The sequence below is a fragment of the Podarcis erhardii genome (genome assembly GCF_964252035.2).
Source record: "Podarcis erhardii genome assembly, chromosome: 4".
In the NCBI taxonomy this organism is placed as follows: Eukaryota; Metazoa; Chordata; class Lepidosauria; order Squamata; family Lacertidae; genus Podarcis; species Podarcis erhardii.
In genome coordinates, this window is record NC_138508.1 from 40,322,243 (window position 1) to 40,339,607 (window position 17,365).

At 40.6% G+C, this 17,365-nt stretch overlaps 1 protein-coding gene across 5 annotated transcripts in view; it reads left to right on the forward strand.

The window, feature by feature from the left end:
• EPHA3 (EPH receptor A3) overlaps positions 1-17,365 on the forward strand; it is a 203,397-nt gene that overhangs the window by 124,154 nt on the left and 61,878 nt on the right. For all 5 annotated transcript variants that reach the window (XM_081859646.1, XM_081859647.1, XM_081859648.1 and 2 more), the window contains 2 exons: positions 12,408-12,563; positions 13,570-13,905. In XM_081859646.1, coding sequence (XP_081715772.1) covers positions 12,408-12,563; positions 13,570-13,905 — 492 coding nt within the window. The remainder of the gene's footprint in view (positions 1-12,407; positions 12,564-13,569; positions 13,906-17,365) is intronic.

The following is a 17,365-nucleotide window of genomic DNA, read 5'->3' on the forward strand; positions in this document are numbered from 1 at the left end:
CTCTTGAGGAAAGGCAAACTGGCTGGGGATGGGACTTGGGGGGGGGGAGAGAGTGAGCGAGAGTTATTTACAGAGTATTTGAATAATAAGATCAATAAGAGATTGCACATCTAAGATGCCTTATAGGCAATTTAGGTACTTAAGTTTGAAGAATTATTATTAAGTCCCTAACTGAGGACCTTGAAGTGCACTGTTGCATGAGATTATGTGCAGGGATCATTTACTCCACTTTATAACTCTGTCACTTACTGACAGGAAGAGGAGCAAAACTTTCCGTTTTGCATGGTGAAAAGTTTGGGCTGATTTATGCGGCGCAAATGCCAGTCTGGCGTGATGTATGAAAATGTCTCTTCTCTTGATGAACCAGTTCGTGTTCCAGATGAGGTTCGATGTGTTTTGGGCAGGTTTACACTGTGCCTTATGACAGCTTCGGTACCCAGTCAGTAGAGATAAATGGGAGGTGGCTGGCAGTCAAATTCTAACAAATGTGCTGACATCCAAGCTGAGCCACAGGCATCTTGTGTGATTGATTTTGTCGTCCTTTGTGAACAGGAAAACTTGCTGTCACTGGAGGTTCCACTGTCCTGTAAATCTCCTGAGACAAATTCTGTTGTTTTGATTTATGACCAGGAAAATGGCATTGTATTCAAAAGCAGCTATCTTTCTGTAGAGAATACATGATGACTGTTCTTTCTTCTCCCTTAAGCATATAACTTCTGTACATAGTTCAGCATAACCTGATTGTCTTTGCATCGAACAGGAGATGTTATTGTAGGATCACTCAGCTCCTAAATGATGGTTCATGGGACTCTGGTGTGTTGTTATATTGGCTGCTTGGAATGTGCAAAGTCCTCTTTCATTTATTTCTGTTGACATTTCTATCTTTCTGTATACTGGCATCACAGATTTAGGCTACTTATTTGCAAAATTAGTATGTCTCTTTCCTGTAATAAATGATCGTTGCACCTTAAATGCACCTCACATTTGGTTTTATTGTATCATGCTCCCTTCTCTAAAACACAGAATCTCTCCAAATGGTAACATCTGGAACAGAGCATTGTTGATTATCACAACTGCAACTGGCTTAATCATTTAACAGCTTGTGAACCCCCACCACCACCACTTCTAACTAATATTCTCAAACCTGCTCTCTGTTCAAGATATTCAACTGCGACAGCAGTGGTTTCAGATTGACAAAGGAAAGTCACAGTTATCCTGGATGTCTATTGGGAACATTTTGTATTGGTGACAATATGTCATGGTTGGGCTGTTTGCAGTGACTTCTAGGCCTGGTGATAAAACCCAAATTTGGCTGATGAAATAAGGCCAATGCTTTGTTGCTGTTAAACTCACAGTCAGGGCAATGCACAATACTCTAATGTCACAATGATCCAAATGTTATGGGAGAAGAGGGGAAGAACTCAAGGAATGATGCAGTTTCCAATGATAGCCTCCTATCATATGTAACTTCTTTCCTTAAATAAACATTTTCAATGCATATGATAGTGTTTGAAAAAGAAAGATCATAATGCTAGAGTTTTCTGTTTATCCTCATGTTGCTGACAATGCTTTCTTTGGAGATTACAGATTTCAGCAGGAAAAGGTCTAGGTTAGATTGTGTCCAGGTAATTACAGGATGATAATCAGCTAAAGCTCAGGATGTCATGTGCCTTTTTCCTGGCACCAGGTGGGGATATGAGTTCTTAATCAGCTTCTCTGGCAGGAGTTTGGCTCTCCAGTGCCAGATCTGCAGAAAGCTGCCTTGATCTAACTGTGAGATGTCAGTAGAATAGATCATAGCAGCAGCGACATCCGATCAGTGGAACATCATTTCACATTAGGTATGATTTAATATGATACTTCACTAATGCATTATGACAGTGTCTAATAGCAAAGGTAGCTTTCGCTTCTCTATTGTAATTGCTTATTCTGCACTGATGAAGACATGTTCTTTTCTACTGCTCAGACTGTCACTATTTCAGAGTGTAACATTTTATTTAAAGGAATCAAGTCTTAAGTTTTCATTGTTAACCTGTTTATGAAATGCTTACATTATCAGGAATTTATCTACATGCAAGGAACATTAGTAGTAGCTGGAAGGAACATTCGCTGTATGGGTGTATGGTTGTTGTTGCTGAAGATCCATTGGAGCAGCAACATCTTTTGCCCAGCAAGATTATGCCATTAAAAAAAGAATAGCATTTTAAAAATGACAGTAACAATCTGTGCGCATATGTCTTCAGTTTCAAGCCAAAATAAAACCGGGCGATTCATTGTCTTTTAATCTAGGCCTCATGTTAGCATAAACAAAGGTTTTCAAGATGGCAATATAAAAGTTGTGGTACTTGTAACTTTAATAAATGGCGTATAATCTAAATGTCTAGGAGTGATTCTAGCATAGGAACATAGAAGTTGCCTTATATCGAGTCATATCATTGGGCCATCTAGCTCAGGATTGTCCATACTGGCTTCCAGTGGCTCTCCAAGGTTTCAGTCAGTGTTTCCCAGCCCTACCTGGAGTGGCCAGGAAGTGAACCGGCAACCTTTTGCATGTAAAGCATGTGTTTTATCATTGAGCTATGGCTGCTGGGCTGGCAGGAGTTGTAGGCAGGTTTATGTCCAAAGCATGCATAAGATTACAGTGTTTAGGCTGCATCCTATAGATGCTTACCTAGGGGTAGGGATGCCGGAGAATTCTGAGAAAATGGAAGCGGAAATTGCAGGTGTTCGCTTATTCATTCCATGTCCATAACTGAAATCAATCCAGCAAAAATAATCGGTATTTGCTGCTGTTGCTGCTTTCATTCCTCAAACAATACATCATTGATCCTATCACCATACCTTACACTGTGTTTCCTTTGCCTTGAAATGAATGGGGCAGATAACATAGTGAAAATGTAGTCATGCAATTTATATAATTTATGTAAGTTATATCGTTTTGCCACAGTGGTCAGTGAGACAAATAATGTAGTATTTGGCATAAGACAAACTGCAGTTGAGCAGAAACAGTGCTGCAGGTGACAGACACAGGGCAGAATGTTTTCTTGCATCCCTATCTGGGAGTCAGTGGCATTGAACTAAGTGTAGCTTCTGAATCGATTTGACTAGAATTGCACTGTCAACCCATTACTAACTTACCTCATTAATTGCAATAGTCCAACTAACTTAAAAAAAAGGTAAAGGATTCCTGACAGTTAAGTCCAGTTGTGAATGATTCAGGGGTTGCAGCGCTCATCTTGCTTTACTGGCCAAGGGAGCCGACGTTTGTCCGCAGACGGTTTTTCCGGGCCATGTGGCCAGCATGACTAAGACACATCTGGTGCAACGAAACACCGAGACCAGAGCAGTGCACAGAAACGCCGTTTACCTTCCTGCCGGAGCGGTACCTATTTATCTACTTGCACTTTGACGTGCTTTTGAACTGCTAGGTTGGCAGAAGCTGGGACTGAGCAATGGGAGCTCACCCCGTCGCAGGGATTTGAGCTGCTGACCTTCCAATCAGCAAGCCCAAGGCTCAGTGGTTTAGATCACAGCACCACCCGAGTCCCTCCAACTAACTTAGCTTGGAACTAGTATTTGTAACGGTTCTAGTCTAGCAAACAACACTACAGAGAACAGACCTGTTCTTCTGAAATTTTAAATACTTTTAGTGGCAGCCTTTCATATAAGAACACATGGCAATTTTTTTTTTTTTAAGATCACATTAAATTAAGAATATTACTTCTTTTATAGTCAAATAAAAATGTTCCTGTACTCAAACGACATGCTATATTTTGCTGAGGGTTAACTGTACTGGCAAGGCTGTAATTTCTCGTAATTTCCTGCATTTGACATACTTCAATATTACTCTATATCATATACAACCCCTATGCCTCAGAGTGTCCTGACCCCATCAGATTCAATCTGAGCAATATCCACTTATATAACTTATTTTAATATTGCATTTTGGCATTAGATTTTATGAGGTGACCTAGTTGCAAAGAACACAATAATTATAGCAGGTAAAACAGAAGCTGTACTTCTCAGGAATGAACGTTATGCCAATTTGAGGTAGTCCTCTAATAATAAGTGTGAACAATTCATAGAACAGGCACTTGCAAGTCCTTTCCATGAAAAAAAAAATACTTTTGGGACATAAAGGCTTACTATCTGGTGCCTCCAGACAACTCAGTAAACCACATTAAACTACACATGACCACAAACTCACCTAGACTTGTAATTGAATCAAGTTTGGTAAACTTTGGGTTCATGAGCTACATCCTTCCCTGTCTTACTGTGGCAAAGATGTGAGGAGGAATTTGGAAGCTGTGAATGAACTCAGTTTGGGGGGCAAATGACCCCAGAAAAAGTGGAGTGGAATGGAAGCATGAAACTTTGGGTCATGACTGAAAGAGGGTCAAATGCCTACTTTGAGGACAGAAATATTTTTCATTCTGAAGGAGTGTATGAGAAGTAGAAATGCTGATGAAACTTTAGTTGAGCTAAAGACCAATGCCCCAGTCAGAAGAAGGTACAATATATTTTAATTTGTGCAGTTAGGAGTGTTGGGTGGAATTTGTGAGTTTGTCTATAGCCCAATAAGACTTAGGCTCATGTTGACACCTAAAACAATGAAAAACAGAATCTGAAGGTGTTTACGCTGTGACCTGTCATTTACCAATACAAAACAAAGTTTATTTGTGAGCAAGGGTGAAATAAAAATAAATTCATCAGTGTGCTGGAAAAGGTTTCTGGGACGTTGGAGAGAACTGGCACTTTCTTCACTGGGCTTCATTTTAGTTTCATCTCTTTTCTACACAAGCAGGTTTTCTTTCCCCTAATGTTTGTTTGTTTGTTTGTTTTGCAATGTACCTGTAGAATCCTGTTTGGTCACCACCCTCAGACCAGTAGGGGCAATTTAAGAAGCTTTTTTAAAATTAACCATAGCTTGTTGTGTCACCCAAACCACCAACAATGTGATTAACCATGGTTTGTTTGAAACAATTATACTTTAAACCATAGTTTATAAAGCTGATTAATTTTCATTAACCATAATTAAGATTAATAACAGTTTATGGGTTGGGAGAAGAATCAGAAGTGAAAGCTTCCAATATGACTTTCGCCACCCCCACCTCCCTCTCCCTCTCCCTCCCTCTCCCCCCCCCCAGTGTGTGTGTGTGTGTGTGTGTGTGTGTGTGTGTGTGTGTCTAGCTATGCCAATGTGAGGATCACCTAGGCTTGTTTCTGTCATGGTCAAACATAATTTAGTGTGACATCCAAAGCTATGCTCAAAACTCTGAGAGTCAGTCAGTGAAACTAATTTCCCAATAGTTTAGTGTCTAATGAAAGGAATTCATTTTACATGCAAATAGACTTGGATTTCTACAGTTTAACCTATTGCATCACTAGCTCTCTGTGATGATAGGCATTATTTTTTCCTTGCTGATGTACTGATGTATCACCTTTTACAACTGTATTATTATCCATTGTTACTGTGGTAATCCACTTTATAAAAAGAGATAGAAAAACCCGGATAACTATAATGGGAAGCTATTATGGAATACAGCTGAAAAGGTACACTGTTGTTCCCCTGGGTTGAAACTATCTCTTTTGTACATATAATTAATATGTCTGCCAGAAACAGTTATTAAACAATGGGGAAGGATTGTTTCTGTTGAATAATTTGACCTGGGACTCCAGCCAATGTAAAAGGTATCTGATTAAAATGTTAAGGTCACAGATCAGTGAAATATAAAATGTGGGAAGTAAATGGGTAAGATTACTCATGGGTAAGATTAAGAACATCCATTTGCTAACATCAATTTTCAAATGTATCATATGCAGTGCTATGTGACTGTGTAAAAGTGTTAATCTTTTTTATCATAGAATGCTGAAATCCCACACTATGCATAGACTGTGTTGAATATTTATACTATACAGAGCAGATCATATGATCATTACAGGACCAACCCTATCATTGGACAGGGTGGGGCAGCCCATCTCTGGTGATGGCTTAAAGGATGCCATGTTGTGAATTATTTAATTGTTGTATTTTTCTACTCTGGAGCTACCTGTCTGGAACCAGCTCTGCCATAGGGTGATAGCCAACTAAGTTACATTCAGTGCAGACCCACTGAAATCATTTTATTTCAGTGGCTCTGCTCAGAACAGGACTTGGTTGACTATCACTCATAATCTTTAATTATTTACTTTCGGTAGTGGTGATGTCCTTGGCCAGGAGTGGGGAACCAAAGGCCTGGGGGCCAAATGCAGTCCTTCGGTCCCCTCTGGTCCTCGGGACTCTTCCTAGACCACACCTCTGCAGCCAGACCCCCCCCCCCAATTTCACATGTCCCTAGTGCTTTGACTGACTGATGCCTTTTGCTTTCCTGGATGGAGGAGAAAAGGTTGGTCAGAAGGGAATGTTGCCCTTGGTCTGACAGATTCCTAACCCTTTCTAGGCACTGTACACAGCACTATTTTTTCTAGAAAACAAGGTGCCAGAACTCACAATGAATGCCTCCTCTGTTCTCTTGGAATGACAATGGTGCCCACTGAGTTCTGGTGAGTTCTGGCTGAAAAAAAAAAGCCCTGAGTGTACAGGAAACAGATCTTGAGCACTGGTTAAACCCAATGCAACAAAGAACCATGAATATCTTATTCCTTATATTGACTGTGAAGCCAAGAATTTTCAGAACCCTTTACTCCTTTGCATAGAAAATCGATTAAATCTAGACAACTTGTTTAATGCTGTGGAAAATGAAACTGAACAGTCTCTGCTTCGTTTTGTTAGAAACTTTCTCTGAAAAGGGAACATGCTGCAGCAGCCCTTGTGCTGTGCCCTTGGCCTTCCTGGTTGCCAAAGCCAAGTCGGAAATGTTAAGTCCACTATTTATTGAGGTGTGAAATGTTTCCTTACCAGGCAACGGGTTGGGGGGGGGGAGGGAGAATGTTGGCGGCTTAGAAAGAAAAGACTTCACGTCAGTGTGCATCTGCTGTTCAGTAGGTTGTGACTTTTATATAGCAAGCACAATGAGGTCTGTTGGAAAATGTATTGCGGCAAGGAAATGGTTTGGTGAAAATCTGCTTTATAAGACATTCCTGCTGGGAAAGATGCCTTAGTTGGAAAGAAAGGACTAAAGAACTTTGCAGTGCAGTGATTCTAATGCAGTGCTAATGCATGAAAGGCTTCCTGTGGTCAGTACCTTTAAGTTTGTTTTTGTATCTGGTGACCTTGCCAATGTCATGTGGATCTGCACATTCTTATCATCCCTTTGGGAGGTTTCATTGCAGGTATAGCAAATAGGAACTTGCCCTCAGTTTGTGGGTTTTGTTGTTGATCCATTCTTGCCTTTCAAAAAACAAACCCTTTATTAGTACAGTGGTACCTCGGGTTAAGAACTTAATTCGTTCTGGAGGTCCGTTCTTAACCTGAAACTGTTCTTAACCTGAGGTACCACTTTAGCTAATGGGGCCTCCCACTGCCACTCTGCTGCCGCTGCACAATTTCTGTTCTCACCCTGAAGCAAAGTTCTTAGCCCGAGGTACTATCTCTGGGTTAGCAGAGTCTGTAACCTGAAGCGTCTGTAACCCGAGGTACCACTGCATAGTATAGGAGTCCTTGCTACTGGAGAGATGAGCACATTGCCACATAAGCACTAATGCAAGATGTGTGTGAACCTTTCACCAGCAGCAGAGTATATGCCCACGCTGCCCAGGGTGGGCGCACTCCCAAGGGGTGAGGAGGGTGCCCTCCCACATGCCACAGTTCAGAGTAGGAGAGGGGCAGGGAAGCTGCTGCTCACTCTCCTCCTGTTCTCTGCTGCCGGGTCAGAAGAGCTGCTGCTGCCGGGCGCGAGATGTGCCACCCACTCGCCTGCCATTTTGGTACCCCCCCCCAGTCATGACAGCTGGGGCGGACCGCACCCACCGCATCTCCCTTCCCACGCCTCTGCCTTTCACACACTCACACCCTCTCATGGCAAGCTGCTATTAAATCAAGATGTATATATTTAGCCATAGTTTTTCATTTCATCAGAACTGGGGAACCACGGTTAGAGATTTTCTGTTTTAATTGTGGCTCACATCAGAACAGGAAGTTGTTCAAGCAGAAGGCTTGTGCATATATTGGTTTAAGAAGCTCAGATATAATTGAACTGGGCCAGTGTCAGTAGATTAAAAAATAAGAAGATGGAACAGTTTTATCCTTAGCGTAATTGGTGCACTTTGATATTCTATGTATAGAACAAAGATGTGTGTGAAGTATATTCTTGGGTTGTTGACACCTTGTCTTGTTAAAGCATGCGGGAGCTGATACCTGTATGAGTCATGCTGGTTTATTTCCGCTTATTCTCTAAACACGGAGCTTTATATTAGCAGAGGGGTGTTTCCTCCAGAAACCTCTCTCTACTTTTAATTGAACAGAAGGACATGTAGGGTCACTGCTGCCCATTGCCTGCTCAGCTGAATGACTGCACATATTCAATTCCAGTATATTGAAATGCTGCAGACTTTGACTCAAAGTATTGTGCTTCTGTCCAGAACTTAAAGAATGGAGTTCCTGTTGGATCATACAGTATGGCTCTCTTCACAAATAAACCACTGTTTTGACCTTGCACAGACAAGTGGGCCTAGAAAAGCCAATCCAGGAAACAACCTTCTTTAGCATATGCTTCATGGCATTATACTTTGTATTTCCAGCTGATATTGCTCTTTGTATAAAGTGCCAACATCTAAAAAGGACCTCCCTGCACCAACTGATGCAATCCAGAGAAAAACAGAAATAAATGAGACTTTGATGCTTACTGTCAACCTTACGAATGCTGCTGAATCAGACAAAGGGGTTATCTAGTCAAGCATCCTATTTGCCTCAGTGGCCAAGTAGGTGCTTATAGTCAGTCCACAAGCAGGACATGAGGCAAATAACTCTTGCTGTTGTTCCCCAGGGACTGGTATTCAGAAGTGTGCTGTCTCTAATCTCAGAGTAGCCATGGCATAGCATCACCATGATGGGTAGCCACTGATAGTTGCAGCCTCCACGAATTTGTCTAATTCTTTTGTAGAGTCATATAATTTATTGGCTAACGCAGCCCTTAAAAAAATGCATATAAATGATTAATCTTTTAATTGAGCAGATCATTTCTACCTAACCCATGTCCTTTCCCCATCTCCTCAGCATTAGAAGCAAAACCTGCCTGTAGAAAATTAAAGGGAAATCCAAGATTTTGGTGTAGCTTTCGGTAGCAAGATGACCTTCTTCCAAACAAAAAATAGCAGCAAAACCGAGAGTTCTGTAGTTAGCATTCATTATGAACCTGGAGGTTCTCTTTCTAGGCAATGGAGCCTGTTACTCTAATATCTCCTTCCTTTATAGACTCAACTGCCACCAACGTTTCCTAAGTCCTGGAAGTTCAGAGGTCCTTCTGTTTTTGGATCCTTTCATCCCAAGTCATTTCCAAACTGATAAGCAATCAGTCACCCCAAATTGTTATTGGAGGGTATGATATGTTATGGAGGTGAGACCTAAGGCAGCATAGAATCATCCAGAAGTCAGTGCCAGAAATTAGTGTCTTTTTGCCTCCTGTTTACTTATCCATGTGTTCATTAAAACGCCAGGGTTTGTACTTGTAAATCCTCCCAGTGTGTTTGCACTGATTGGCCATAACATTTAAATATATGAGCTCCAATAAAAATGAAGCTTAGAGGTGCTCTGTGCTTGTGGCTGAAAGCCTGCCTGTATTTATGACATGTTTGCGTCACTCATCACAATGCCACAAGTTTGTAGCCAAAAGTGTGCGGGCTTCCTTGCCAATAAATCCCACCCACATCGTGCTACCTAATTGTATCATATATTACACTGGCAGAGTTACTGGCTGGGATACTATGAGTGATAGAGTTTGGGCTGTGAGTTTATCAGATATCTAACCCCTTGCTGCTTGTGTGTCACTTTGTAGGTTAGGCAGGAAGGATGTTTCCAACACTGCTGTTGCATTAGTTGCATTTATAAGCTTATGAATAAAAATGTTGCTCATATCTCACATTTAGGTTTGTCTTTTTCAAAGTGCCTGTCATCTGACAAAATCAAATGTGTCTCTTCCTGCCCTATATATGTGCCTGCCCCTGAAAAATAAATATCAGTTGAAATGAAGGCTGCAATTCTTTCTCCCATCTTCTTATGTCAAAGATAATAAAATTGGTGTGACCACCTTTTCGTGCCGTACTGTTTCCAAGTTTTTAATTTACACTGTAATTGCCTACTTAAATTTTTTTCCTGAGGGCTGTAGCACTGAATAATCTTAGCTTTGGTTGACACACAAAGATAGAAGAAGTGCAAGAGAGCCTGAGGTGAAGGTACAAATCTGAATCCTCCCACTAGGGCATGCTGGGCTGTAACTAGCTCATTTCCCTCATAACTGCTATCTTCACAGCACTGTAGCGGAGCCATGAGAAAAACGCCAGTTTCTGGTGAAGTTTCTGCCTCTAGAGACAATAAAGAGATTCAGCTGGCTTTTATTTGTTTCAGTGTTTTAGCATGTTGTGGTTCACCCACACCTACCCCTCTCAAGGCATTTTAGAATACCAAAATAAACATATGGTATAGGTTGTGCAGCAGGCCCAATGTTGTCTTTGTCCACATTCAAACCATAAATTTAAAGCACTGCAGTATGATACCATTTTAAACAGTTGTGGCTTCCTCCAAAGAATTATGGGAACTGTAGTTTATTGAGAGTGCTGAGAGTTGTGAGGATACCCCTCCCAGAGATTCCTTGTCTAGAGCAGTTTCACAGTCAATCCCACTTCCCAGGGAACTCTGATAATTGTTGCTTGGTGGGGGAATTACTCCTTTCCTTGTGGTTCACCACACAGGTGGTCCATTGTTCCTTTAAACCTGCCACTTAAAATGGCAGTCTGGGGTGTGTACTGTACTCATAAATCTGTTCACAGGTAACACCAGCCTGCTGCAGGTTTTTATATACAGTTGTGGATATCTTGGAAGCAACCTACTAAAACTGCAATCCTAAATACACTATACTAGGCAATAAACTCATTGAACACTGTGGGGCGGGCTTAGTGGTGTAGTAGAGGTAGAGGAATTCATCTCTGGGACCTTTTCAGAGCAGAAGCAATGTTCTCATCTGCTAGACCTCCAGGGGAATTGAGGGAACTCCTTGCTCACATGCATCAAAAGGCAGTATAACTGTATCTAATAAAGTATATTTAATAAAGTGAAGTTTACAGAATAAGATGAAACCATGGCAGAGTTTCATTCACAGTGTCCTTTTGTCCACTCTCTTGTCTAATATTGAATTTAGATACAGTTGCTATAAAGTCATGCATGCTTTTTGCTATGTATTAACTTCATGTGTGCCAATATTAATGAAATGCCACCACTTGGAGTTTGTCCCAAGCAGATTATACAACCAGAAGCATCTTCCCTAACAGTCATGTTTCACAAAAGAAACAGTTATAGCTTATATCAATAAAGAGTTTCTTTTTATCTGAAGAAGCTCTCTGTTGTTTTTTTGCTTCTGCAAATTTTCAGGTGGGATGAGAATTGCACTGTTTACATTTTCTTTAGTAATTTTGTGTTGCTTTGTTGTGCTGAAGAGATCAAACCAACATAAGGTTTGATCATCCTCAAACCCAAACCTTTTGCAAAGAAAGCACAGAGTCAAATTCATGACTGGGTGTGGCACTGAATAGAATTGGGGACTTATTTGAAAATGCGTTATTGGCAGCTTTCTGTTAATATGAATTCAGTTGTCAGGTTTTAGAAATTATTCAGAGCTTGCAAGTCCCATGATCTCTGGCTGCACGTGACATCCTTGTCTCCACACTTACTACACTCTTCTGCTTCCTGCCATATGTTAATTTCCCTTTCCCCAAAGTAGAAATTGGCAGTAAGGGATGCTAGAATTTCCAAGCTGAAGATTTCAAAAACCTATTGAGGCTTTTCAAGTGCTTGGCTTGAGCACTTCAACATCCCAATTTGATTAGTCTATTGACCTACTCAAGATAATCACCCACAGCTATTAGGTTCCATGGACTTTAAGCTTGGAAACTTGGATCAGACATCGGATCTGTGCTCTTTTTGCTATTGCAGTTGGTAACCATTCACACAGCAGTGGCTAGGACTTCACATAGCAATCCATTTTCCTTGGGAAGTCAAGCAACACTGGAGGTCCAGTACTGCCCATCTAGATTTTCCCAAACACTAACTACCTGCCTGTTGCTCAAGGTACCCGAGTGCCTGACATTACTTAAGAAAAAAGGAGAAATATTAACGTTTAGACAATCAATTTCAAATCATACTTAATTTTGGTAGAGGAACTAGTAGTCATCCTTCCCTTGGTTATTACTCATCTTCAGCAAAGAATGATAGAACAATGTTATATGAGAGATTTTAACCAACTACTGTTCTTTTACAGCTTGCCGACCAGGATTTTACAAAGCCTTTGCTGGTAATGTAAAGTGTGCCAAATGCCCACCTCACAGTTCTACAAATGTGGAAGGTTCTATGAACTGCAAGTGTGAAAAGAATTACTTTCGCTCTGAGAGAGACCCTCCATCTATGGCTTGCACAAGTGAGTAACCTCAGTATAATAAGAAAGAATGCTTGTGTTTCAGTCTCTCCTGTAAGTATAGTAGTAGGAGTAGGAGTATTTATTACAATTTGTATACTGCGCTGTATCCATAGATCTCAGGGCAGTTCACAACATAAAATTACAATATAAAAAACTCAAAATGCATAATAAAAATAAGAACAAAGGCAACCCATGTAATCCCCTGTTCTGAAACACATTTTAAAGGGCATCAGATGTCAATCAGCAAAAGGCCTAGTTAAAGAGGAATGTTTGTGTCTAGCACCTAAAGGTGCATAATGAATGAAAGAAAGAAAAATCTATCTTTTGAAAATAAAACTTTTTATACTGTTGCACTGTAATTGCTGATAAGATTCTCTCATTATGTTTGTACATTTTGATTCTTGAACCAAATAGGTCATCTTTATTAATAGCTGCAGAAATGAATGTCTTTTACAACCTTACATCCTAATCTACTTTAAGGTTGGTTTCTGTCTTTTTTGCTTATCTAACATTGCAGTGTGCCATCTACGTAAGATTTTAACAAAGGAGGAGGAGGAGCAACAAAGCTTGATACCTGTAATTTGTGCTGGAAAACTGATAATACTGCAGGCCATAGTAATCCTTAAGTCATTGTTGTACCTCTTCAGACATACACCTTGGGGATAACTCAAGTGTGGGTTTCCTTGTGCGCTGTAACTAAGGGCCGTACAGAAACCCATACTTGAATATTTTTACAACCAATACTAGACTTCTCAGGCAGATGTTTCACAAAAATGATTATGATCAGTAGCAAATGGTTTTAAATGTCTTTATAAAAGCAGTCCTAGTTTGTTAGTGCAAGAGAGCATTAAAAGGAAATTATCTCTATGAAACGTCTTTGGAGAAATGAGGCAGATCATTAAAAAGCATGACACCTACCATTATCAAATGCATATTTCAGTGGCTTTATTGTCTTTGAATTCAAGCAGATAAAACAATAATCATTTTCTTCCTGTTACATCTGTAGGACCACCTTCTGCTCCCAGAAATGTTATCTCCAACATCAATGAAACATCAGTCATCCTAGACTGGAGCTGGCCTTTGGACACTGGGGGCAGGAAAGATGTCACTTTCAACGTTGTCTGCAAGAAATGTGGAGGAACAGCAAAGCTGTGTGATCCGTGTAGTACTAATGTGAGATTCCTTCCACGTCAGATCGGCCTCACCAACACCACTGTGACTGTGGTGGACCTCCTGGCTCACACAAATTACACCTTTGAGATAGATGCAGTTAATGGCGTGTCAGATTTGAGCACCTTTGCAAGGCAATTTGCTGCAGTCATCATTACGACCAATCAAGCTGGTGAGTACCATTTTTTCATTGTTCTTCTGCTGTCTGAATCTGAGAAGTTTCCAGGCCTCGTTCTCCACATCCTCATCATCTTTCCTCCCTCAGAGCATCCCTCACCTTACTTACCAGCAGGTAGAACTAGTGGCTGTAGTGATGGCAGGGAGAAGGAAGGGATTTATTCTTCTTCTCATTGTCCCCGCTACCTCTCCATTGGTATTAGTATGCCGCAGAGTATATGGGTGGGAGGAGCTAATAGTCTTTCCATTCTGCTTTCTGCTGCTGCTGCTCCCACCCTCATTTCTACTTGCTAGTAAATAAGTTTATTGGATGAGGGCCAATAGAATGAGAAATGAATCCTGGAAAGTGGAGGCCTTGTACATTTCTCTATTCTGGGAAGTTAGCTTTTGTCTGTTCTGTGTGGGGCTGCACATTCCCTGAAGGAACAGATTTGTATTCTGGGGTTACTTATCGATTCAGCGACTAGTAAGAGGTTCTACCAGCTTCAACAGAATGCCAACTTCAGCTGTTCATGAACAAGGGTAATCTGACCACAGTGGCCATGCATTGGGAACCTCAAGGCTTGGCTGCCACAGTGTTGTTTAGTCGTTTAGTCATGTCTGACTCTTCGTGACCCCATGGACCAGAGCACGCCAGGCACCCCACGGACCAGAGCACGACCAGACACTCCTGTCTTCCACTGCCTCCCACAGTTTAGTCTACCACAATAGATCCCATATAGTTGTCCATGAGGTTAGTCCAGAAGCTATGTGTCTTGGGTCTGCCAATAGTAGGTCTTTCAGTGTTGTGTCCACCTTAATGCAGAATTCATAACTGTTTGAAATAGGGCATTGGCCAACAATCTATTCTTTTAGATGCATTTTCAAAACTTTTTTATTTACCAACACGTTTTCTGAATACAATTCTTAGTTATTGTCTGCTGATGTAGTGCTGTTACTTTAACTGTATCACTTTTGGTTTCCTGTACACCATGCCACTATAATGTGCATTGTTTATAAATCTTTTATAAATCTTTCAAATCTTCTTTAAAATTAATTTTAAATTATAAACCTTTTGAAATTAATAAATAAAGGGAAGCCTAGGGAGGATGTTTTGGGCAGTGGTCAGCTGCCAAGGAGGAAGGGGCTCCTTTTGTTTTTGTTAAATTTATGTCACTGCCTCTGAAAATGAACTGAAACTGTTTCCAATTTTTGAGTAAAGAATGAAATTTGTTTCCAAGTCAGTCCAATGAGTTCTGCAGATGTCTGCCCTTCTCTAGTTACAACTGGTGTTCTTACCTTTTAGCTTTCGTATTTGTTTGGAGTGCGTTTGTGTGTGTAATTTCTGTCTGTCTTTATAAGAAGTAGGTCCACATGTCCATAATGTTTGGGTGTTTTTGTGGTCAAACAACAATTTGTTTTCACCAGGACATAATCCTGTCCCAGGGAGTGGGATCTTATAGAAATGCAGCATGAGGTCAGGGACAAGCAGAACCTCCCCTGTTGTTAGTTGATGAGAGGTGGTGGAGCAATGTATCCTTTTTCTGTCTCTGCTAAACTGTTGAAATTCCAATCACCTGGCAGGCATAGAGGCAAATTTCAGCCCCTCCATCATCACTGTATCCATCTGAGAGCGAACAAGAGGTGACAAAGGCATGTGGGCTTTCTTTGCCAAGCAGCTAGAGCCAACTATCTGGTGTGAGGTAGTGTTTTCTCTTTTCCTGCATCATAAGTACTAGGGACACTGTCTTCATTAGTTTAGCTTCCGTAGCATAAGGGGAGATGCTATGAATATACTGTAGTGAAAGCAAACAGAAACAGATTTCCAATTGTTGGGTGGTTTTATTGTCAAGGGATTTGGCAGAATTACTATTAGGATTAACTCCCAATCTCCAGTCAGCAGTGTCAAATAACACTTTAGTCTGTTGTCACAGAAAGAATGTGTTTTATTAATAAAATCAGATTTTAATGAAAGACTCAAAGCAGTAATCTCCAATGTAAATTACAGTGGTCATGTAAGTGATTAATTTTGATATAATAGAAGTGGAGGAAATTAAGTGCTTTGATGTTAGACATATAAAATACCAACACTGGCACTACAAAGATTTAATAATATTATGGATTATATTTTCTGTTCCTCCATGTTTCCTGCTCTCCCCAAATCCTGATCACCAGCAGCTTTACATGAATATTGCTTTAAATTGCTGGTGCTGTGATTTATGGCATTCAGCTGGCCTTAGAGAGGCCCATTGATGCCTATGGGATTTTCTGTACATGAACAATGAATGAATGAGAGTATAATTTTCACTGTGGAAAGTTTTTCTTGCAATAGATAGGTCTCTAGTAAGTATTGTTTGTTCAAGTACAGAAGACTATACTTGAAATTACTTTGGTTGTTTTTAAATTTCACAATTATCTTGGTGGGATGTGGAGGAATCTCAACTTTCTGTACAGCCACCATGTAGTTCATTCTCTATTTTCTTCAGAATGAGCCTTAGATGCTTTCTTTATGGAGATATTCAGTTACAATGTGTTGGTTAATTAATATTTCTCATCTGCCTTTTTGACAAGTTGTGTGGTGGAATAATACTAATAAAGAAAATCCAGAACAATACCTAATTATTTATTGTGACCACCTGTGTGCATACCCCTATGTGCAGTATGCTGCTTCTGTGAATAGTTTGTGAATGGGGAGTTTTGCCTAATGGCAATAGATGAAGGAGGGAAGGAAGGAGGAGTTGAGAGGTGACTTGCTGCAGCAATGCAGATGAGTCAGTGAAGGGAGACCTGAGCTTCCTTCATGTTCCTATCCTACAGTTAACATGAAAAGTTGTATATCCTAGTGGAACACATGCTACCATGTTTCCGTTTTTCAATTTGCACTGGCACATATGCAATTACAGTAGTACAGTGTTTCGTAAATGAACCCATCTTCTGACTGTAATGAAAGACATTAGGGGAATTGTACCTATATACTACTTAAGGCTAACTCAGATGTACTTCTCTGCCCAAAGCAGTGGCAGTTTTTTTGTGCTGATGTCTGCGTTGATGTACAACCATGGAGAGAAAATACAGAATGGTTGGATGACGTAGTTACTCCTTTTTCAGGCTTGTCAGCTTCTGGGGATGGGTATTGGACCAGTGCCAGATTTACATATAAGCTAAACAAGCTATAGCTTAGGGCCCCACTCTCTTGAGAGCCCCCCAGAAAAATTGAAAGGGGAAAAAACTGGATTTAGATTTCCAAAATATAAGATAAAAACACTAATAAAATAAAACCTACATACAGCCACAGTGTTTTGTGTTGTGTATGGACAACAGGGTTACAACAGATTAATTACCATATAGCATATATTCCACACACACACACACACACACACACACAAAAGCTTGGGGCCTCATCAAACCTAAATCCAGCCTTGGTACTGGACTGGTGTGGGGAGTAACCATGCCATTCTCTGACATGGCTCCACATT